Source organism: Apis laboriosa, unplaced genomic scaffold (assembly GCF_014066325.1).
Source record: "Apis laboriosa isolate Shangri-la unplaced genomic scaffold, ASM1406632v1 scaffold108_cov151, whole genome shotgun sequence".
Lineage (NCBI taxonomy): Eukaryota > Metazoa > Arthropoda > Insecta > Hymenoptera > Apidae > Apis > Apis laboriosa.
In genome coordinates this window covers 353,177-378,255 of record NW_025220781.1, presented here as the reverse complement: position 1 = coordinate 378,255, position 25,079 = coordinate 353,177, and the positions used below count along the sequence as shown (strand labels likewise).

General features: G+C 33.6%; 1 protein-coding gene across 1 annotated transcript in view; it reads right to left on the bottom strand.

Annotated features, from left to right (window-relative positions):
* Window positions 1-311: 311 nt before the first annotated feature.
* LOC122710570 overlaps window positions 312-25,079 on the bottom strand; it is a gene marked incomplete at its 3' end in the record, with an annotated part of 118,221 nt that continues 93,453 nt past the window's right edge. The window contains exon 4 of the mRNA XM_043928495.1: window positions 312-436. Coding sequence (XP_043784430.1) covers window positions 312-436 — 125 coding nt within the window. The remainder of the gene's footprint in view (window positions 437-25,079) is intronic.

Here is a 25,079-nt window from a genome sequence, read left to right as displayed (position 1 = left end):
TTTCATGCAATATCGTATTAAATTTTGAAATAACTTTTTAAACGTTCAACTGCTCTATCTTTTTTCTTTATTCGTTTGTTTTTCAATTTTCGAAGGATTCCAACTTTGCAAAGTTCTTTCTTCCTAAAGTATACCTTTAACCTTGTTATCACGAAAGGATGATAAAAAAGATAAAACTTTGGACAAGCGTTTTCAAATTTTTCAACCTAAAACGCGGTAATAATTTCACGTTCGTAATAATGAGCCATTTAATGATATAATTTATAGAAATGGCCAACTTTGCTCGACTTTGATTTCGCATGAAAGCTTACCACTGAGGAGAAATAATCCACAGGCCACCAGAGTTCTATGATCCGAATAACAATGTCCAATTAAAGCTGAAATTGTAGCGGCGAGGACTAGAGCCACAGCAGCTACTTGAAACGGTGCTGAGATCCTGAAATGAATTCGTGTGTACCATTAGTCAATTACAATTAAAACGAAAGTTACATAATTGCAAGGGAAATTATATTTAATTAAATATCCCCAATAATAATCATGTTACAAAATTTTTAAATTTCTTATATTATATTTGATTTTATAATTGTTTTTTTTTCTTTTTTTACATTTCACAATATTACGAGAAATATATAACAAAGCATGACAAATGATATAACATCATTTTTCTCTTTTTTTTTAACGAAAAATGGTAATAACAGAACTGTTAAATTATTACTACCGTTGAATTTTTCATTTTATCTGAAATTTCTCTCTTCAATTGTAAAATATTTTCATCGAAAACAATGTCGTGAATTATTATATACATCGCGTAGAAAATGACATCTCTTTAAAAAAAAAATTGAAAAATACGAATACAAATGATTGCGCGCTTTTAAATACAATCGATATTAATCGCACGAGCGAAACACTTTATTTACTTCAAAAACCTGTTTATTGATTTGGAACAATCCCTGTTGTAAATAGCGCGATGCACAATGGATATTGAAACGCGATATGAAACAAGCGACTACAATGGTTACTGTGTGATTGGTCGACAACGGCACACGTCGACGTTGGAATCTTGAACATCTATTGTCGCCACGTTCGCATATTTCACGTGGTCCGCGGCGGGAAGTGAAATCGGACATAGTTGTCGGCCGATTTATTTATTAGAGGCGAATCGCGTAAGAATAACGTTGCCATTTCCATCCAATTCGGTTCTACGAAAAAATTTTTCGCGATAATAATCTTTGATCGAATGAATGATTTCGATTTATTTTTTCTTTTCTTTTCTTTTCTTTCTTTTCTTTTCTTTTCTTTCTTTTCTTTTCTTTTATCTCGATCGTTCATGACAATTTTATTTTGTTTTGGCGAATCAAAGTCAATATAGGAAACGCGAAACTGTCACTTGATTACACGCTGTGGCAAATATCTCTTCTGTTTTTAATTTAATGAAATTTAATTTTGCTGATGTTTAATTCGCGCTGTTTCCATTAAGTGAATTAAATACAAACGTTAAGCTATCACTCGATTGCTTGAAGTTGGCGATGGAAATATATATCTGCGTTGTGAAGTTAAATAAAACAAGTTTTGTGTATTTGGGTTGAAGAAAATTAAAACGAATTTTTGTTAAATTAAAAGAAAAGACATTATTTTTCTTTTTTTTTTAAATAAAATTAATGTGTTAACGAGGTTATTACCACGTCTCGTGCATTTTTAATCGACCAATATTTTAATGAAAATTTTCTAACGCCTTTTCTTACAATATAGTTTATAAAAAATTAAATTTTATTAATTCTACACACAAATGCAAAGCATTATATAATAATCTTTGTGTTCTTCAAAGTTGTATACAAAAAGTTGACTTAAAAATGATGTGCAACACACGTTTAATTATATTTTTTTCAGAAACACAAGTAGCAACAGTAAGTAAAAGCGTTGACAGAACCTATCATTGATTGAGTGCACGTAGATCCAATTTGGACTGTCACTAAAAACACATAACAAGAATAACAAGAAAACCTTTCTTTTTACGCTAAATACCCTAAAACTATTAATTATAAATCGTACAAATAATTAAAATTAAAATATCGTTGTGAAAATAATTGGATTCTTTTATCTCAATAAACTATTAACAATTTTACCTAACTTATGCATTTTTAACATTATAATTGTAAAAAGATAAAAATCCAAATTAAATATCCATAATAATTCGATAATTCTAACACTAGTGAAAATACCGTACATTCTAAATTCATAAAGAAATAACAATAAAGATCGTCTCGATATTTTTTTAAAATAATTTGAAATTTTTCTATAAAATTTTTTTCGAAAAAGAAAAGAAAAAAATGAAATTTCCAAACGAAATAAGTCAATATTTGTTTCGCGCGAGAGATATCTCCTCTCGTGAAGCTCGACGCAATTCTTTAAATGCGATCCTATTAAGCGACGAACGGCATTAAAGACTGAAATCGCATTTGCATTATTAAGCGATCAATTCGACGCAGCTCGGATCTCTACGCCACACACCTGACGCTCTTTTTCGCCGCCAATATCGACCCATTAGCTGTTTATGGACAGTGAACGAGTGGTTGGGGGAAAAAAAAAGAAAAAAAAAAAAAAAAGAAAAAAATAGGAAAACGAAACACAGAGCAGGGATATTCCAATTTGAAACTCTTAATTGACCCATCCTGATTGCACACGTGGTATTCTTATCTTTAAACTTCTGCACATTGCACGCGACCTATTATTTCCGCTCGATTTCGTAAGATGATGCATTTAATAACCGAGTGCTCCTATCACGAGATTCTATCATTGAGTACCTGAGAACTTCATTTTTCATCCACTTTTATGTTTCTTTGAAATATTGTGGATTGTGAACTGATCTGAATGATTTTAAATTAAAAAATTTTTCATAATCCACCTTTTATTATCTTAACTTTTTCCTTTCTTCGAAGTAATCTGAATTGTGAATAATTATAAATTTTGTGTAATATTTCCGTAATTTTTAAATTAAAGTTATTTTCTATCCTTTGTCTTAGCTTTTCCCCTCTTTTACATGTCTCTTTGAAATAATCTGAATCGTAAAAATAATGAGAACGTTTACGAATAATTGTGATTCTAATTTTGTTAAATTTTTATGAAAATTGAAGTGTTCGTTGTTTCTTATTTTCATTTATATATCTCTATAATTTTATTATCAGTCAATAGTATTAGCAATTGTATTAACAGTGTAACATTTTTACAATTGCAAATTTCATATATGCAATCTATACGATATAAAATTGAAATATCCATATTTTCCTTCTTTTAACTAATTTAAACGTTTTCTATTTTTTCCATTGTGCCTTTGAAATATTCTTCATTGTACCGAATTGTAGAAAATGTTTTAACAATTGCAAATTTCGAATTTTTACATTTACGAATTAAATAAAATACGGAGATTAAATTATGCCCAATTTTATTTTATTTTATTTTATTTTATTTTTTTTCCTTTCACATTTAAGCAAGAACATTGAAGAGCTCGATGAATGTACGATGAATTCACTCTGTGTAACCGCAAATAACCAAAACTGTTTGTAAAAAAAAAAAGAAAAAATTTACCCCCTATTTCACTCTTTCAAACGGCTACAAACGATTCCAGCAAGGATCGCCAGGAGCTAACATTCGTAATCGCAGACGGTGAAAAAAAGCTCGTGAACGGAATTTCGCACCTCCGAACTTTTCCTGATCTCTCTTTCTCTCTCTCAATAAAAAAATACCAGCAAAAAAAAGAAATGAAATAAAACGAGAAAGCAAAGACACAGAAAATGATTCAACGAAAATAAGAAACAAATCATGTATCCATTCAATAAATATACATATTAAAGAAGAATAATATAACGATATATACATAAATACATAATACGTCACAAAAAAATGATCGATCCACGAAAAATTTCCAAAATTCTCCAAGCGAAAGTACGAAATCTAGCAAAAATCTAAGTTTTTTTATCGTCTATAAAGAATTGTGGAACGATTAATCATAAAAGTCTTCTAGTATAGTATATAAGTTTTCTAATATAATATATTAAGTGAGAATGATAAAGGAACAAGTTTTATAAATATTGTGAATATAAATAGACGATAATGGGTTTTCAAGTTCGCACAATTTTTATCTCTCTAATTTCAAACGACAAAATCGCGAATAAAATTTTAAAATAGAAGAAAGGAGAACTGTCTGTCCACAGTTTTTCAAAAGTTGTATGAAATTTTCGCGATATTGTCTCGCAATCGAATCGTTTGTCGCGGATGGTTGTCGTTCCAGATAAAATGGCCGGAGTGCAAGGGTGGCGGAGGGCCACAGCGTGTTAGGGTGTGGAGGGAGGAGCGAATTTCGATACAGCGACTGTAATACACGTATTCGTAGCTATCGGGGTAAATGGAGCATGCCGGGTAACGGCACATCTCGCTCTAAGGGGTGCTGCTTGCCGGGATACGCAATCAACTCCCTCCCTCTCTCCCTCCCTCCTCCTCCCTCCCCCCTCACCAGAAGCTCGAGTTTTGAACCGATGCTCGTTTCACGCGGGTCATGTCGATCAAAAATTATCCGGGGATCGAAAAAAAAATGATTGTTCCAATCGAAACATTTTTTCTCTTTTTTCTTTCTTTTTTTTTTTTTTTTTCAAAAAATGGAGAGGATCGGAATTTGAAGAATTTGAAAAATATTCGCTGCTCGTGGAAGAAGAATTCTTTTAAGCATGCGATTATACGCGATTTTTTTAAATGGCAATGATTGAGATCGTTATAATTTGATATTTGTGCAAAAAACTAGAGATTCTTTTAATCATAAGTGATATAATCGTCTCTGTAATGAAATAAATCTAATTAATATAAAATTTATTAATTAAACGACTATCGATATGTCATACTTTCTTCTTAGAATATTTTAAAGCATTTAAAATATGATGATTGGAATGAATGATGGTTAAATTCTTATGCATAAAACTAGGAAAAAATTTTATTAGTTATACCGACAACATTATTAATTCTCATTCAATCACGCGACACCGTGATTACGCGTTAATCAACCCCACGTCTCATAAACGTCGTTTATAATGGCTCATTCTTCGTCATTCACAATGGCTGCCACATCTCGCTATAATGACACCGACGAGGCGATTGCACGCCCGTTTCATCGTCAATCTATCCATCTAATAGCCAGCATTTATTCCACTTAATGATCCCTGTTAACAATCATCAATGTTCAACGTCCAATCGTCTCGTTCTCGTTTATCTTTCCTCGTTTCAAATGTTTTGAAAAAAATCTTATCCATCCGATCTGAAACGATTCTCTCTTTCATGAATTAATAAATGTATATAAATACATCGGCGAGAAAAATTTTCAATAACTGTATCTCTTTATATATTGATCAATCAAATCAAACATTTTACTTGAAAACCCATTATCGTCTATTTATATTCACAATATTTCGTATGAAACTTGTTCCCTTATCATTCTCTTAATATACTATATTAAAATATACTAGAAGACTTCAGTGATTAATCGTACGTTCCTCAATTCTCTATAGACGATAAAAAAATGGTAGGAAATTTCGTTCCAAATTCGAAACAATTCTTTTAAAATCGAATATGACTAGAAATATCTGGCGCAGGATTAAAAAAAGAAAAAATGGAACGTTTCTCTAAGACCACACAGACCCACACATTTTTCACACTTCTCGTTTGAAAGTCACATCTCTACGCGTAAACGCGCCGATGTGCCTCTTTCTCGCATTTCCTCGTGCCACGAAAAAGGCCTTTTGTCATCGACCTATCGTGAAACGTATTCCGATACACTTTTTTATTCGAGAACTTTGTCGAGAAATCGGAAAAAGTGCGATTAGAAACGAGTTGTTTGGATAATTGAACGGGGAATATGGCGGGAAATTTGAACGACGTCGATTGCAAGGAATGGGATGGGACCACGTGGAAATATTAAACTGCGGAATTAATAACTAGTTTTTGCGGAAGCACCGTGAGATTGCACGGGATTGTACATAGTTAGAAATATATTGGAGATTGGATGTAGATTTTTCGATCGATTTCGAAGGAGATTGAAAGGGGGTTGGTTGATTTGATGAAGTTTTATATATGAGAATTAGAAATTGTAATAAAATTGTATCTAATAATTGATGAATATCTTTTTATATATTATATTTTTTTTATTTTATATTTTTTTTATTTTATATATTATATTTTTTCAATTAAAATAAAAGTTGTAAAAAGTAGAAGAATAATTTTCATGCCGATATTTTTTACGATTCTATTATTAGAAATCTATTATTATCTGAAAAAATTTGCAACGATACACAAATGTATATAGAAATTTCTTTTCAGAGACAACTTTCCAATATTAATTACGTTTCCTGATCGTATCTCGTAAATTCTAAAATCAGATATATGTATATAATATTCGTATAATTAATGAAATTCCAAATCTCTTTATCGAGTTTATTTCCCCTTTCAATCATCATTCTTCTGTCCTTCGTTGATCATCGTCCAAGCGAAACAATGTAAAATTGATTAAAATTTTTGGTCGATTGGTGGAACAGTTTCGCAAATTTACGCCTGTTCGTAAATTATTATTCAATTTTGTTGTTATCATGTGTCATCAGCTACCACGGCCGCTAATTACTGTCCGGTTTTAATGTTGTATTATGTTTTAACCGCGATACGTGCCCATTAAATCCAAAGGGGATGGAGGAGTATGCGTGTGCATAAAGGTATACGTTTTAACGAGCAACACTACCTGGCTGGCTTTTAATTAACAACGCGTGAAATGACCCCCCGTGTCTCCACGAGATTATTACGCCCTCGTTTTTCGCATCGTGTGCACCATGGAGAAGTTTGTTTCGAGTTTTCATTTCGATTGGAATGGTTTTTGGACTGCAGATTCAATTCGAGTTACGATCGTCTTGATATGTATTATCTGTAAAGGATTAAAATTAAATTTTGATCCGTTGGTTAATTTTTTTAATTGGAATAATATTTTGCCATCAGAATGATGAAGATCAAATATCATTCTTCTCATTTGGAATATTTCTATTCAAATTTCTTTCGATTACGATCGATATACGTGAAAATGAACGTATATCAGGATGGAATGGAAAATTGAATTTCCTATTTTATGATATGCAGGGAATGTAATTAAACTTGACGATGCAACTTTGATACGCATAATGAGACAATCTAATTGTCACTGACTCTTGTTTATGTTGCCCTAAATGGGACAACTTGCGTCGTACTAAACGATCTAGCTGTTTATATATGATTCTATTGAAGTTAACTTACCAAGATTCATTACGTCGAAGTAAATTCATCTCTGAACTTGTAATAATCTGTTTCTAATTACATTTATTTCAAAAGCATTTAGCAATTACCGAATCTTATTATATTCATTTCTGTAAATTTTCCTCATTACCAAAATTATATTCCTTCCATACATCTATAATAAAATATTTAATTCATTAACATTTTTCACGATATAATTCGTACAATGGAAAATATTTACACGAATATTTCAAATAATCAACATTCATCCAAAAAAAAGAAAAAAAAGATTCCTCCAACATTATTGTTTACCATCCTTCAATTTTCAAATTTTCTTCTAACTCCTCCCCCATTTCTCCCAAAGATAATTCATCAATCACCACGCTGCAGTGCTTCAAAAACACTCGAACCCCTCGGTCGATATCTCACCCCAGAAATTAGTCCAACCAACGGTACCAACGCGGTATACACCCTCTAGCAATCACCACAGCCCGATCCAACGCGATTTTACAAAGGCGTCGTGACGCCAATCACCTGCCAAAAGATCCAAAACTGCGCCTTGGTATCGAAACATTATTCAACCGCGACGTCATTTTCACTTGCACGCATTGCACGACAATACATTCGATCGTTTACAAATTAAGATAAAATTATTTCGAATCCTACAAAATATAAACATGGCGCTTTCGAAAAAATAAATAAAGATAAAGATGATAAAAAATAAATAAAGATAGACGCATAACTCACTATCACAAGAAATAAACTCTGGAAAAAGAAGGAACGATGGATCAAAGTTGACCAAGTAGTAGAGGAGGATCAACAATTCGGTCAGTGTCCAGGGGGTGGTCTCTCGTTAATAACGGGCCGTTGTCACGATAAATAACAATAAAACTCTATTAATGTGGTGGTAGCACTAGTTACCGGAGTTGGCTGCCGGCCAGAAACATACCGGGACGGGTATTCACCCCACGGTGAGGGTGGGCCTGGCCAGGCCTTCGGGATCCAGCTGCTGTTGTTGCAACTCGCATACCTCACTGGCCGTGTGTAATGCAGCACGGTTATATACAGTATTGCACGGGGTGGAATGGTCCCACCCTTTCGGTTCGATCGATGGTAAGATGCACAAGATGCTGAACGCGAAATTGTGGGAATCGATTCGAATACCTTTTGCTACTGCGGAGTGAAAGAGAATGGGGTGGATGTTGCGATGGAGACGTTGCGTGGAAGGGAGGAAGGAAGTCTTGGGATTAGATCTTGGGTTTAGTTTGGGCTATGAAAGAGCTGTGTTTGATGAGATAATGTTTTGCCTGTTAATAGACGATGATTTAGTTAGGGGTGGTTTTTGAGTTTTGTACAACCGTGGAGGTTAAGAAGATTGAAAGAAATGTAGAAAGCGAAGCATTGTCGATTGCTGACGTTGGATAATGATATTGATTAATTTCTATGGGGGTGAAAATATTATTTAGTTAATCGAATTTAATAAACCAAAACGATAATTAAAATTATATGATTATTGTAATGGAATATCGAATATTTTTAAAAAATAATATATTTTTACTGAAATTGAATATTATATAAATTGTGAAATATGCACACTCAAAATTTCTCATTGAACGAAGAATTAAATCGTAATCTTATTTTATTTGAGATACATAAATTAGCAATATCAAATGGAAATTATCGTTTAATAAATTAATGTTTATATAATAATAAGTATAATTTGATATAGTAATAATGAATCATTTTCATAAGCATGAACATTATTACATGCACAAATATGTTCACACATGTAATGATTAAAATATTTATTACAAATATTTAAAAAAAAATTAATGTGCAATAATTTTTTGCAACAAGGATCTTTTCACGATTTTAAATAAATGAGCACCTTGTTTGATGCGTGTTCAATCGCTAATGCATCAATTTGTCCTCAATAAACCGAATATAAGTTAGAAATTTGACTTTGAGTTCAAAGAAGCCAAGATGCAAAATCAAGAATATTTGCTGCTCTTAGCTTTCCTTTCATTTAAAAATTCCGTTTGCTATTTAAAAATAAAAATTATCCCTGCTAAGAAACGATTTACAGAATTCCATTGAAATTTAATCAAACAAATTTCGACTTTTTCTTATTCTCCTTTTTTACTATTAAATCTTCCTTTATATAAAATATTATTTTATACCTATAAATTAAATTTAATTTATACATGAATCATTCTGTATTATATACATATTCGTAGTGGAAAATAATTGAAAGGTTCGCAACAAAAAATAACTTAATAATCTCGATCATCTCCAAAGTTCCAACAACCACATCTTAAAAAGAATATCATCTTCTTGTAGCAACGAAATTACGTCTCAATATTCTTCTCGGCGAGACGAAATATCGTAAAAATATCCACGAAATAAAACTACAATCGTATCCACCATCCTCTTACACGACTCGTACATAAAACGAAATCTAATCAAGCTTTGATCGATACACGGTCCATTTTTTTTCTGCGCTCATCGTGGCCGAAAGTTAGCTCGAAGGGGCGCGATTTCGCAAGACGAAATGAGGAAACGTCGATTACCACTCCCTTACCCTCCCACTTTTAGCCGAGTTTATCGAGGTTGGAGATCGAGAGAGAACTCGAGGACGTGAAAAAGTTTCTTTCCCGGTGGGTGGCGCCGACGACAAATACCGTTTCCATCTCGATCCGATAGCAATCGAGAGAAAACAAACGCCTGTGCTCGAGCAGGCCCGTGATCTTGGACGACGGATTGCTCCAAGCCCTTTCCTTATTTCATCCCACTCGCCGACTTCCGCCGCTTCGGGGCTGGTTTTTTGCGGACGCTCGTTCTTTGCGCCCCCTTTTTTCGCTGGAAATTATTACTTTCGATGGCTTGCGTGGCGTGTTTGTTTCGTCGTGTTTGATGGAAGTTGAATGAAACGAAAATGAAGATCTTGCAATTTGGAAAAATATTTTATCCGTTGAAGAAGCGTTTGTCAAGAGAGAGAGAGAGGGGAAGTTTTTCTAATTTTTTTCAAGATTTTTGGCTTCTTTGAATCACCCCTTGTTTACTCTTTGAATTTATAAACGTGAATATTATAATTCAAAGGGAGGAAATTTAATAGGAAGATATACAGGTTCGAATGCGGGAAGAGAAGAATGAAAATTCGATGAAAAATTGGAAAATTTACGAATAACATTCGTAACATCACGTTCGCCGAATTATCATTTTGTTAAAAATCTCTTTGTGATATCTCAGAATCAAAGGGATCGAAATCTCTTACAATGATGATTTTGCAATTTTTCTGCATTGAATACGACCGATGTCAAAAGGCGCTGTACACGGAAAAATGAAAACTGTTGCGTTGGTTGGGCAGCCACGTGAAAAGGTTTTTCTTTCGTTGTAAAAGGATAAATGTGGATGAATGTATGTGCGGGCTTGGAAAGCAGGCTTTCGAGTGCACTAAACCATTGTTCGTGCCAAAATACAGCACGCTTAAGTAAAACACATTTTAAGGAAAGTCTCGGCTTTTAAGCTCCTTGAAATTGAAGTTTCTCCCGTGCATTTTTATTTCGTCCTTCAACAAAGTTTAATGAAAATATTCAAGATTCGCATTATTATTATAAAAAACAGATTTCCTATTCGTAAAAGATTTTTATTTTCTGAAAGATTGTACCGTTCTTTTTTTTTTTACAAATTAAAAATCATCCAGATTCTTTCTTTCTCCTCGCGTTTTATTAAAAATGAAATATATTAAGCACAAGGAATTAAACAAAAAAAAACTTCGTATCAATGATAATTTATGAAATAATCCTCTGCAATATGTTACAAAATCGTAATAAATCAAATGGATTAAGACAGTCAAGGCTAGACTTAATGGAACAGTGTCTTCACTCAAGTAGAATAAGATAATTCGAGCACCGAACGAGCAATATCAATCGATCGTGACGAATAAGATAATCGTAGACAACTGGCGTATGAAAATTACAAACAAACAAGTCAACCGCGGATATCTATTAAATTTTACAATATAAATTCGATACACATTCACGAAACTAAATTAAATCTAACATAAAATACACATTTCAGAGAGATTTCATTATAATAACGCTTACAAAATATCCATATTATTGTTAAACTATTATTTCTTTCAAATCACTATTTATTTCTATTTTCTTTTCTTTTCCTTCCAAACCTTTTTCCACTAAATATAAAGCACCACAATCTCGTTCTCATCGGCATGTACACGTCGTTTCCTGGGTCGGGAAGCGAGCTTTATTCTTTCGATACGGCAGAGAAGGGGTCGTTACAAGCGTTTCTCAATATTACATTATATATCAACCGACCTTTACACGTTTCGACTTTTAAAACTGCGGCAGCAGTTCCAGGGGGTGGAAGCATCGTGCGCGGGAAGATCAATGGCTCAATCTCGAGCCGCGAAGGCGCCTGAATTTTTAAACCGCGTAATCCTGTTTCTCGAGCTATGGACGAGCGAAAAGGGGAAGTAGCATGGCAGATAAGAAGAGGGAGGATAATTGATAAGCTTTGGTCGTTTCGAGATTATATCGAGCGTGACGCGTGGTTAAGCCCTTAATAAGAGATTTCGAATAAAAGATTCTTCTTTTATTATCTCCGATTTTCTTCGAATTTTCTTTTGATTAAAGAGAAAGAAAATGGAAAACTATTTAATGCTTCCGTTTGACGAAGACAAAATGAAAGAGGTGGAAAGAAAACTATGTTCTTGTGATTGAGAAAATTTTGTCGAATATAGGTAAAGAATATTTATAAAGATTTTTCGATGAAAGAAAATCTTTCCTTGTTTCTTGAAGATGAATTTCGACAAGATGAATGCATAGTATCGAAAAAATTTTTGTGAAAGATTATGAGGATAATGATATATTTTGTTGAAAACAATTAGAGAAAGATGTATTATTATCTTTAAAGCATTATTTAAAATATAAATATTTTCTTATCATCTTTCTAATATTTCTTTTGATAATTATCTTCTATTCATCTAATCGTGTATTCGACGTGAAACCAATCCACAAAACAATCATTTGCAAAAATCACCACTAAACATCTAATAACTCACGATAGAAAGCCACTTGTCAACGTAACATCCATTCTTTTCATGCTTGATTCGATAAAAAAAAAGTCATTTTGCGAAACATCTGTGGAAAAAAGTTCGCAACGAATCTCCCAGGTAACGGTGGACACAAAGGGGAAGGGGGGAGGGATTCACTCCGACAGGCTTTCGAAACGATGCGGCGTCCTCATCATCGCGCACCCTTTCGAACCACGGTTTTATTTCACGGTGCACTGCACCAGCGCGGCCTTTTCCAGAGTGTATTAATGGGCTTGGATGCAAGTTATACCGGCCACGAGGCGAAATACCCGTCCGTGAACCGTTTCGAAGTATTTATCGCTGGATTTGCAATTCTGTCGTCCGCACACCTCTCACGTTGAGAACAGCCTTGAGATTTAATGGAAAAAGTCGTAAGACGGGGGGCATCGATTTCAGAGAGGATGCCAACCGATTCCATTCACTTTGTTTTCCTTCCATTCCTCTCCTCTCCTTTTATTTATTTATTTTTTTTTTTCGATTATTCGGATCGAAGTTTCTTTTCGCCACGTTTGTATCGTGCGAAAGCTTTTTGGTTGGGGAGGAGTTTTTGTTTACTTTTGGAAAGAGATGAAGGGGAACGAGATGGTTGAGAAGAATATTTCTTTTTCGATAGTTTGATGAAATGAAACATATTTTAATTGAAACATGTTCACATATTTTATGATTTAAAAAAGGAATCATTTGTTCGTAGCGACACAAAAGGATGTAATGCTCCTATTTTTTTGCCAGGAATTTAATTAAAATGAAAAACATTAATTCGAAGAACTGGTTTTTGCGGTGGAGGGGAATGCTTGAATTACAAAAGAGCGAAGGCATTTACATTTGATCACTTCGGTTTTAATTAAGCTAGTAAATTTCACGTCTCTCTTTTTTTAAAGTAGAAGCTGAACTGTTTTAAAGTTGGATTAAATTCCATTTTAAATTTAATCGAAATGATGAAAAAGAAAAAAAAGAAACTGAGTAAGTAAAATTAAATATTTTAAAATTTATTTTAAAAAACTTCCTTTCGATTTTTATTTTAAAAATATCCGAATTATTCAATATTGGTTTATTTTATCGATCGATAAAATACACTTCTCTATTCAAATTTCAAACCGTTGAAATATTTTTAACAACAGAATAAATCGATATATTCGCATCATCTGTATGAAATACACCCTACCATCATTGCAACGGTTGGTAACCGAGTAAAGATACGACTGTAAGAAAGATTCGTGAAAATTCTCGAGGATAAACTCGATATTTATAATCTGAATATACATAAAATTCAGTGGTTGTCGTTGCCAAGATGCCTAGTCGAGGTTGTCGGCCGAGAGCAATGCGCTTTATTACTACTAAACAAGCCGCACTAGGCAGTATATTACTAGAGGACGGGTCTGATATATTACTAGGCAGGTCTGCCAACCCACTGGCCAATATCCATACCGAGGTCCCATCGGCGGCCAGCTCGTTGCCCCATCCTCTCCCCCCTCCTCTCCCAGAGCGTTGCCTTTCCTTCCAGGCCAAAACTATTAATTTTGGTTTCTCCTACGCTCTGTTCAACGGCTAATTCAATTTGCGGCTTGATCACCATGGATCAGTGGATTATACCGAATTTGTCGCCGCCTCGCTGCAATTTATCTTTAATGAAAAAAATGTAACAACAATTTTCTTACTGTTTCGTTGACTAAAAGTTTCAAAACTGTCTTTAATCATCGAATTTGAATCCAAAAATTCGTCTAGATATATTTATACAGCTCTGAACAAGTAGCTAAGAACAATGGATCGATTATAGTTAGAAATATTATAATGAATCAAGTAACGTTTGGTCGTAATCAAACTGTACGAATTAAGAATGGAGACGAAGTAGTATAACGCGATCATGGGTAGACGAGTAGCGAAGACTGATCGTATATTGGAATACATCACTTAAGATCAGACACGTGGAACAGGATAATTATGGCCGGACAAGTAGAACAGATCAATCGTAATGAAACAAGCGGAATGGAACGAGGGTAGCCAAATAATTCCTTTTCTATTTACACGTAAAATTCTAATGCGGATTAAGAAGAAACACGGATTGGAACTTTTCATACTTTAAGCCCCAAAACTAACGACAAGTTATTATTATTCGACCACTGAACGTGAAACGTCGAATCCTAGTAAAGCTCGATTTCGTTGAATTTCCTCCGGATTTCGTAATTGGAAGTCTTAAGAGGTTTTATTGAGAAAACGTTCTTTCATCCATTTACATTTCTCAATTATTCCACGATGCGAAATTCTCGAGTACGCGGCATCTTAATTACCGGCAAGTGGGCACCGTATAATTTAAACGCTTCAAAATTAGACTCCCTTTTCCAGTTTGAACCGCTTTTTCCCTTCATTTTTTCCCCTCTCTGTTTCCTCGGTTTCTCCAAGCGATCCTCCCCCTTCTGGTCTTCGTGGAGGAATTGCAACAGAACATTCGCCCCGCGAAAAATACGCTTAAACATTTTCAAAAACTCGGTGAACGCGCTCCAACCTCGCTTTAAGAATTTAATGAAATGCTTTCTTTAAAATCAAGCAGCTTGGGTTCAAGATAGAAGAGGCAATTAAAATAAACCGTGCAAGGGAAAAGTATTAATGCTTTCAACCCTTTAACTTTCAGAAGAAAGAAACTTCTTGAAGATAAATAATATTCTGTACAAACATTATTATAACAAATTTTGTTGAATTTGTTAATTCTGTTAATTTTAAAAATTGATTTCTGAAACGTTAGAGAATCGATCAACAATGGAGAATTGTATAAATGTATTACACGTTTTATATAAAAAAATATTTTCCTAAAAGAAACATCGTAAAAGAATAAATAAATGAAATCGCGTAACTACTGTATTTAAAAAAAAGAAAAGAAAAGAAACAAAAATATTTAAAAATGGAGAAACAAATACAAGAAAGGAAACACAATGCATTATACGTACATTAAAAACCTCAAGACGAAAAAGATCCTTTCATTCACACAGTGAAAGCAGATTATAAATCGATCGATTTCATACCCTCCTTAATTCTATCGTTTCATTTAATAATTCAGGAAACCGGTATAGATAGCACAAGGTATCGTGTAATACACAATTCGCGGTTCAACCGATAATTAATAATCTTAACTTTCATCAGACATTCAATCGAATGGATTCAGGGGTGGAACGATCGGAATGCCCCGGGATAATACAACGAATTCCACGGTCGAATTCTATTTACTTAAAATCACGAGTTATCGAATAACGGCCATAACCCGTTCAGCTTTCCAAACTGTTTTCCACTAATTACTCGCCGGCTGATCCAGTTTATTTCGGCTCGATTACAAGGGGAATTATCTTGGAAATTTTTATGCAACGCGGCCGCGTGATAAACGCGATTCATTTTTCTGCCGAATAAATTGCGAGCGCGATATCTCGTGTCCCTGATGAACGGGCCCAGTAACAAGTTGTTGGGCGAGTTCAAAAGCTGAAATTCCTGGTAGGTAACGATGGACGAATTTTTATTCTTTAATCTGGCTCCTATTTGCATGCCAATTTTTTTTTTTTTTTTTTTTTTAATACATTCGATTCGAGATAATTTTTGGGGAGAATAGGAATTTGAAACTTTATAAATCGATGTGTTAAAATTTGTGTTTACGTGTGCAATTTCTTTTGGCTCGATTTGTATTTGAAGTAAGGAGGTACGGATATTTTATTAAAAATGCTTTTTTACGTGAAATTATTTTTAATTGAAGCTCCTGTGCGTTAAAATTTCATGGTGGTGCGAGTGTCCTCTCAGAAATTGCGTTTTTAGGATGGAAATTCTTTCGTATTGCCAAATTGGAAAATATAAATTTTTATTTATTTTTAAAAAAAATGTACGCGAAGATGAATTTATAAAGTAATAAAAAGTATAATACGAATTCCAATAATTTTCTCATTCTGTGATAATTAAATAATTAACACAAATATAGATATATTTACTTTTAAGTTGGATTCAAAGATGAAAAAATTCTATCGCGAAAAAATATCAAAACTATCAAAATTAATCTAATTTAAAATTTTTTCTAACTAAAAGGAAAGTTTCAAATCGAATCAATTTTTCGAAAAAAAAAAAAGTTTCGAACAATCTAGTGTATTCAATATACTGTATCCTTTCAAAAACGAAACGAATTGTTAAATTAAAAAAGGTAAATTACGAAGGTGAAAGACTCCCTCCTTTCCAAACGATTTTTGTTCGTCGTGCAATGGAATCTCGTGTCTTCCAAATTTCATGGAATTTTTATGGATTGGGTTTTCGCGACACGAAATACAAGACACGCTCGCTTGTTCATGATAAAGTTACAGCTTCTGCAGCTGCTCGAACCCGCTTGCTATTCCGGTTTGTACGTAATCCGAGCACCGCCATGCATTTCCATTGGCCACTTGCTGCGGAGGCGTTCATCTTCCCGGAAGCTACTGAAAATGCATAGAGGCCTGGCGCGAGCTTTATTTTCGATTAAACAGAATGTTGCCTCCCTGGATGCAACTTTTTACTGCGCTCCATGTCGATATCACGTTATGTCGATAAGCTTCAAAGTGCATTTCGTAGCGAAAGCACTTCTTCTCTTCTCCTTTCTTCCTTTTCTTCTTTTTTTCTAAAAAGAATTTTTATTTTAATATTTATTGCGCCATTAACCCGATGTTCCAGTTTCAGTCGATCCTCGAAAGAAATTTATGACAGACGATTTAATTTACTCATAGATCATTGTTTTAATCCATGAACTCTTGATTAATTAAAATTGTATTTCAATAAATTTCCCAGCATCCCAGTTTCGTGAAATGAAATTGAATAATCTTCATTTTAAAATATTCAAATATTGTGATTCAATACATACAACGATACATCAAAATGAATCAAAATTTAATTAATCGCAACAAGCTTCGAATATTTGACTCACTCCAGTTTAATAATTTTTTCGGAAAATGTGAAGAATCAGAGGAACGCTGGACAAAATTTATATATCTCTGTTCCGTTTCTAATATATCAGGGACAAATGATCCAACCGAAGCGCGGATCTTTTTTTCCCAATTTGACGTCTCTATTTTCGCGCCCGTTCCAATTACACTTAAAGGCTCGAATCCCGGCATATTTCAACTTTCCCGGAAAATGGAACGTTTCGAAACGTTCACGGCGTACGCGAGTGGCTCGACGACAAGCTGTACACCGTTTATAATATACCGGACGAGCTCCATGGTAGGCCATTAGCGTCCCATGAAAGAGGGACGTCGAATAATTTACGCGCTTTGTCGGCAATTTCTGGCGATAAAGCTACCGGATATTGTTCACGTCGAAAGGAAAAAAAGAAGAAGAGAAAAAAAAAAAAAAAGAAAAGAGGGAAAAGAGAGTAAGTATGTTTTTATATAAAAGTGTGAAAGTCTTTATATCGGGATGGATCATTGAAGAGGAAACATAAATGAAACATTGATTTTTCTTAATAAAAAACGAGGGGAAAAAATTCTATCATCGAAATTCACTCGAAAAATAGAAAAAAATTATTGAAATAACTGATTGATTCATCATGATATCTCATCTCGGTTTAGAGATATAAGGATTCAAAAATGTTTATAATTAAAATAATATGAAAAATGGTATATTTTTGCTGGAAATTCGTATGTTTTCCCGAAAGAATCGTCACTTGTCTGGAATTTAGGATAGATCAGTGACACGAGATAACAAGAATGGTAAACGATTAAAAATTTTCTTTTTCTTTGCACGACGATACCTCGAGAACCGAAAGTGATATCGAGATAAATAAAAAAGCATTTTAAAATAACTTTCACGTTTTTAATAATCATTGGATAATGGTTTGAAATTTTTCTTAAAATAAATATATTTATCTCTAAAAAAGTATACCTCATAACGATCATACTAATCTATTTCATTGAAGACTCTGAATTGATTTAAAACTAATTTCGAACCGTTCGTTTGAAGTAGAACATGCTACTTCAAACTTGTTTAAACTTAAAAAAGCAAATATAACTTTAAACTTTCATATATTCTTAATCATTAAACATCCTCCTATCACACAGATCAAACAATTCATACATGATCAAAAATGATAAAAAATTTCAAACTATAAATATAATATCCAATAATATTTTCTATCCAACTCCTAAGTAATGTAAATATCGTCGTAATAAATATCAAGTTCGCGCAAAAGTTTCAGTCTTGTCGTAAAAAAAAAAAATGGACGAAACTTTATCTAGGGCTCGCATTAACGCTCCAGTCCCATCCAACCCCGGAAAAGGGAAAGTTAAATTTTAATTATCCCCTCCGACTTTACACCCCCTCCCCCGCCCCCGATTATACACGAGACAACAAGATACTCGACATTTGTCGGGAAATATATTTTTATCGAGGACGATAAAAGCAAGGAACGAAAGCACGGTGACACGTTTCAGAGGGATACTGGTAATGCTAAAATCCAGCGGAATGTTTCAATTGCCCGCGTGGTTTGCCGCTGTTCCACGTCCGATCCTTATAATCTATTACCACCCACCCCCGCCCTCCATGCAAATCTCCGTTATCCGTTACACGGGAAACTGTAACGAGCTTTCTAATTTCGAAAATATTCGAGAATGGATGGGCGTGCGATTTCCAGCAATTTCAATTTGTATTAATATTGTAATCGTCGTGTGCATCGTAATTTTTGAATAATAACGCGATATAAGACGAGTCGTAAATCGTATTTGTGCGAGAAAATAAACGACGAGGAGAAATTTATACGAATTTCTAAATTCGTATAAAAATTGAAGGGAATTGTTGAATTTTTACAACCATTAACAAAAGTCTTCGTGTATATTTTTTATTATTGGAATATTCCACATTCAAAAGATTAAGAATTGTTCTATTATTATGTCATTTTATTTGATTATACTAAGAAACAAATTTATAGTGCGTATATTAATATTATATATTGTTTTAATACAATTTTCTTTTTGTACGAAGACTTTTGTTTACGTATAATGATATGTAAAAATTCTATTATTGTAAATAATTGTAATTATTAAAATAATCAATTTTGTTCGATTAACTTTTGATCTTATCAAATTTGTACGATAAATTATTTTAAATTAAAAATATTATATTTTTTTTTTATCTCGAGTAGAATCTATACACACAGAAACACAAAAAAACACTTCAATATCGAAACTTTTACGTTTCACGAAATAGAATCGAATAAGTTTTCGCGAGCGTACTTTGTAAACATACCGCGCGAATCTCCGTTGGCATACTGATTCGTCTTTCTCGAATAACAGTAGTCTTAAACTAGACTATCCCCTCCACGTTCGATTGTTCCACGCGATAAATTAATTAAACCAATTCTTATCTTTGTCCTTTGTTTCGTTTTTTTTACGATTGTTTTAAAATAAAAATATTTTCCATTTTCTATATAAAATTCTTTTGCCTTAAATAAATATAAATATAAAAATACGTAATTTATACGTTTATGCAGTTTTCTTCTTATTCGAAATTTTCCTAAAAAAATAATTTATCGATTAAAAAATTAAACTTTTCCCGTATATGTATTTATAAAAAATAATCTTACCTTTTCATTAATTAAAAATATTTACTTTACTTTTTATACAAATTTTACAAATTTTAATTTATAGTTAATTTCATTAACAAATCGATGTGTAGAAGTGAAATTATAAGCTATTTGTTCCACGATTCTAATAAATCCTTGCTCGACGTGACATCATGTTACATGCAGATTTTCGTGCGTCAAAGATTTTACTTTAATGAGAATCACTCGTTCACGTTGTGAAGTTGGAACGTGCCCGTAAAACGCAATTATAATATCTCATTAATGAGTCGATCTGGAAATCATTATTTCAATCACTCATTACATCTATCGAAAATATATAAAAAGGAAAAGAAAATTTCATATTACACGTCTTAATTAAGAACTTTCTAATACACGTTTCGAATAGACGTTTTAATTCAATCAAATGTTCGTTTGTGTCAAAACCTGAGATCGATGATTTTTAATTCTTACTCTTCAACTTATTCATTAGCTTCACACTGTTAAATTATCAGGCCAAACCAGAACATCCTCGAACTCACCATCACCATCTACAATAAAACCAATCAGATCCAAATTCATTCCACTCCCGATCACGTCATATTAAATTATCAAACCAAATTATAGACAAACGCAATTAAACAAATTCCAACGGATTGAAACAGATCTGGAAAAAAAAAAACAAAGATTCCCTTAAATCTCTTAAATGCGACCACGTTTCACAATTTAATAATAATAACAACGTTTCGCGGCAGATTTCCGGGCGAGGGGTCCGCGGTTAATGAAAACACGAGCCTTTCTGGCCTCGTTTTTCGCGGATTTCTCCCGTTAATTCCCGCGTAAACCGTGACTTACTCGAATCGCAGCAGCAGCCGGGACTCGTTGATCAACGAGCAAAAACAGCGACGAGCCGCCACGCAACCGTAACCCATGGAGGAACGTTATACCTCCCCTCCTCCCTCCCCCTCCATCCACCCCATCCTGGGACAAGGAGAGAGGCTCGTAAACAAATAAAAGCGGCCGTTGAACGCCGCCATCCGGTTCTCGTCGGACGGCTGGGAAATGCTTTAATTTTCCGCCCCGTGTTTTCAACCCCCTACGTTCTCCATTCCCCCAGCGTCATCAACGGCTCGAGCTCGCGTCTCGCTGCGAAAATTTCGCGCGACAACAACGACCAGTCATACCGCCGCTATTCAAAAAAAAAAAAAAAAAAAAAAAAAGGGACGCGTGTGAGCTTCGGGAAACATCTGTCTGGGACGCCTTTTTGTTCTTCTGTCCGGGACACCTGTGTGTTGGGAGGGGAAACTGTGATAAAAAAGCGATAAGTCTGCAAATTGAATCGTAAATTGACGCCTCGATATGGTACGCTGCTACGTATCGAGAAAACTATGGGTATAAATCGTTGATCGTTCTTTTTTTTTTTTTTTTTTCGTTTTTTAAGAATGAAGTTTGGAAACGTGTACGATTTTAATTTGGATTGGTTGATGTCGGTTCCGTGAATTTATTTGATCGTTTATTTGATTGATAATTCTTAGTTTTTGTGTAATTGGAATGGCTCCTCGTGTGTGAAATGTGATAGGAAGGTATAATGCGAGAGACGAAAGTTTTGGATATTTTTAAAAATTTTTTAGAATTAATGGAGCAAAGTGGAGGATCGTAATATTTTTTTTGAGAAAGAGATTCTGTATTTATGAAATATTTTCAATCAGAATTGGTATGATCGAAAGCGATTGGATATTCGAGCTTTTCCATTCTCTTATATTGTTTTTTAAATATTCTGTTCTCGGATTTCATTCTACGAATCCAATTTCTTTTATCAATAGGCGATGAAATCTAACGTTACCTACGAAAGCCTTGTCAACCTCGTGTCGTATTCGCGAAAGAAGATAGGGTTACTCGGATCCAAATTTGATATTCCATCCCTCTCCTTTCCTATTATTTCTTTAAAAGATTTTCCTTCTATCGTATACATCCTCTTGTTCCACGAAAAATTCGGGAAATAACGTATTCATCACATTATTTGACTTCTTCTATTCTTAAACAATTATACATAATTCATAAAATGCATTGTAATGAAAAATTACCATTTTTCTCAAAAGTTTATCAAACAAGAAGTAAATTAATTCCTTTTAATATCAATTTTCATTAAATCATAAGTGCAAGAAAAGCCTCAGTATCCCAATATTGTAAATTCTTTTTACCAAAGTTCAATTACCAAGCGTAAAATCAAATTTCTTTGTCGATGTTCGAAATAATCGAGGAAAAAATGAATATTCGACAAATTTCGAGTATTGAACATACGTGATTGAGAATCATTCATCATATTACAGGAACAACGTTGTCTGTGGCCAAGAATTTGGAAAGAGCCTCGACGCTTGGCACGACTCGACACCAAGCAAAGTAGCACTCGCACGAAATCGGAACCGTAGTGTCTCTAGTGACACACTCCAGCAACAATCCCCCTCTTCTGAAATTCCACTCTAAGGTAAAAGGAGTTGCGAGGTACAGTTTATAAACAGATACTCGACAACAAGATCCTGAAAGATGTATATACTCACTCATCTTCCTGAAATAGATCTTACTCGTTGCGCTAATTAATTTCCATAATTAGTTTGCACACACGTTTGAAGGATCCTTGTCAATTTATTTCAACGTTTCAAGTTTTTACCATATTACGACGTATTTAAATTTTCTTCGACAAAATATTCATCGCATAACACGTTATACACGTGTTGTAAATCTTCCTTTGTAATTATTGCAAAGAAATCAAATTTCTTGAATTCTCCTAAAAAAATATTATAAATACAATTCTGAAACATTCTAATTTTTATAAATCAGAATTTAAGTATACTTACGTAACGCATTATTCCCTATATTAACGTTTTTTAACGAGAAAAATTATTACCAGAACTATCATTGATATTAACAACAAATTCGTTCTAGAATTCGAAATTAAATCACGCATAATGATCGTCGAAAATAATCGGATCGAAATTTCGCAACACGCGGAACAACAATCCTGCTAATGTAATTAATAACGAGTCGATAACTTCTATAACTAAGTCGATAATACGTAATTTGTCTTCATAATTTAGCGGCCAGTATTTCATAATTCGCTTGTCCCGATATCCACGCCAATGATCAAGTTAATGATAATTAGATTTTCGCGGCAACGTATCGAAAACCTTTCTAACGGTGATAATCGTATTCGGTGCGAATTTAACACGACCCCCGAACGAGATCATCGATGTAATATTCACGATTCGGCGAGATATATATATATATATATCCCTGTGCATAATTGTCACAAATTTATCGCGAGATACCGGGCGATGCATCGGTTGCATCTACTTATCTAGAGACGTTCGAGGGAACGTCTTAGCACACGAAATGCGCGGGTAAATTGCGCTCGCCGAGTTAAATGTTTCGGAATTCTCATTTATCATTTACGAAGCATGCGACGTTCCACTGAATTCATGAATCTAGATGCAACTATCCGGGAAGGGAATAATTACTCGTCAATGGAAGATCTCGAGATAAAGAAATTGCATCGCATAATTTCTCTGTGCTGTTGTAATTGGATGTGGTTAGTATATGATTAATATTCGAACGAAATATATTCGAGACAGATCTGGAGGAGGAAATGAGTATTTGAATTATATTAGGTTATTAATGTCATTTTAAAAAAGGATAACTTTTATAGATACACGATTTTTATTTGAAAGCAAATTTCCAATTCTCTTTTCAATCGAAAAACTTGTTCAATTTTATTTTTGGAAATAAAATTATATATTTTGTTGTTAATTCAATGCTGGTACAAATATATATTTGATTTTGATTCGATAAACGTATCATATGTTTTAATTATTTACGAGGTTGCTTTGGAAATTATTAATTAATCTAAACGCCTCTCTCAATATGAAATGTTTATTATTAATTTTAACGAGTAATATTCGTACGTTTAAGAATTTTTAATTAAATATAATTTCTATTTGTGCCGGCTTATTTATTATAATATATATTTACGTCATGTTTCAAATATTGGATATATAATACTTCAAATAAAAATTATGAATTTCAGTCTCGATAAAACAGTCATTATCAAACAAAATTAATCGAATTAAAAAGTTTTCGAATATTAATAAAACCTCTCGAAAATCCACTTCCTCTCAGCGTGCAGGCACATCCGCAATCGTACGTAAATTTAATTTCCACGAGGGTGCTTCGCAATCTCGATCTTCCTCCACAAAAAAGAAAAACCATCAAAAATTTTTCATTCCGCCTGTTTAGAAATTTATTCAATTTTCCGAGTGGCGGCCAATTTTCTCGCCTCGATTTCATCAAGAAAGGGAAATTCCCCGACCCCGCCGAATTCCACGAACGTTTCACACGGGAATGTATAATAATCTCATTGTTGCGGCCATGTTGCAACTCTGAATGCGCTTACCTTGAAAAGCAAGCCGCGGAAGCTGAAGATATCTTTTATCGACCGGAAGAAGCCGGAAGGCTTAGATGTTGCCTCGTGTTATCTGACTCTCGCAATTCTCCAGAACAAGAGAAATTCGCGCAGACTCCCGGCTCTCAGCTTTGTTCAAAGATGCAAAAGTTGATTTTCGAACGTACAATTGTTCATTTCGTGAAAATTTTTCAATTCTTTTTTATCATGGAAGAATTGTTGCTATTTATATTTAGTTTTATCTGCTTATTTATTAACACGTTTAATCCGTTTGTAATTAAACCGTTGTAAATTTTGTATTATTTCTAACGAAAATACAACCGATAAATCAATATTATTCTACAATACAGATTAAATTTCGAAAACATATAAAATTCAATAAACCAATTATCAAGATAAACAATTTGCCTATCTGCAATTTATCTTTGTTTAAATACATCCAAATTTCCTTTTAATTACAGATAAATAAAATTCTATCATCTCTAAAGGTTCTCTTCAACAATATCCTTCGATCCTAAAAAAAAAAAAAATAATCAATCTAAAACCAAACGAACAAAGAACCAACAGACTTGCCTAACAATAGAGCATCAAATCCTCATCAAACATCGTCACACTTAACAAATTAAAAACCGTCCACACACCTACAAGCCCAACCCAATCTTTCCAAAGTCTGT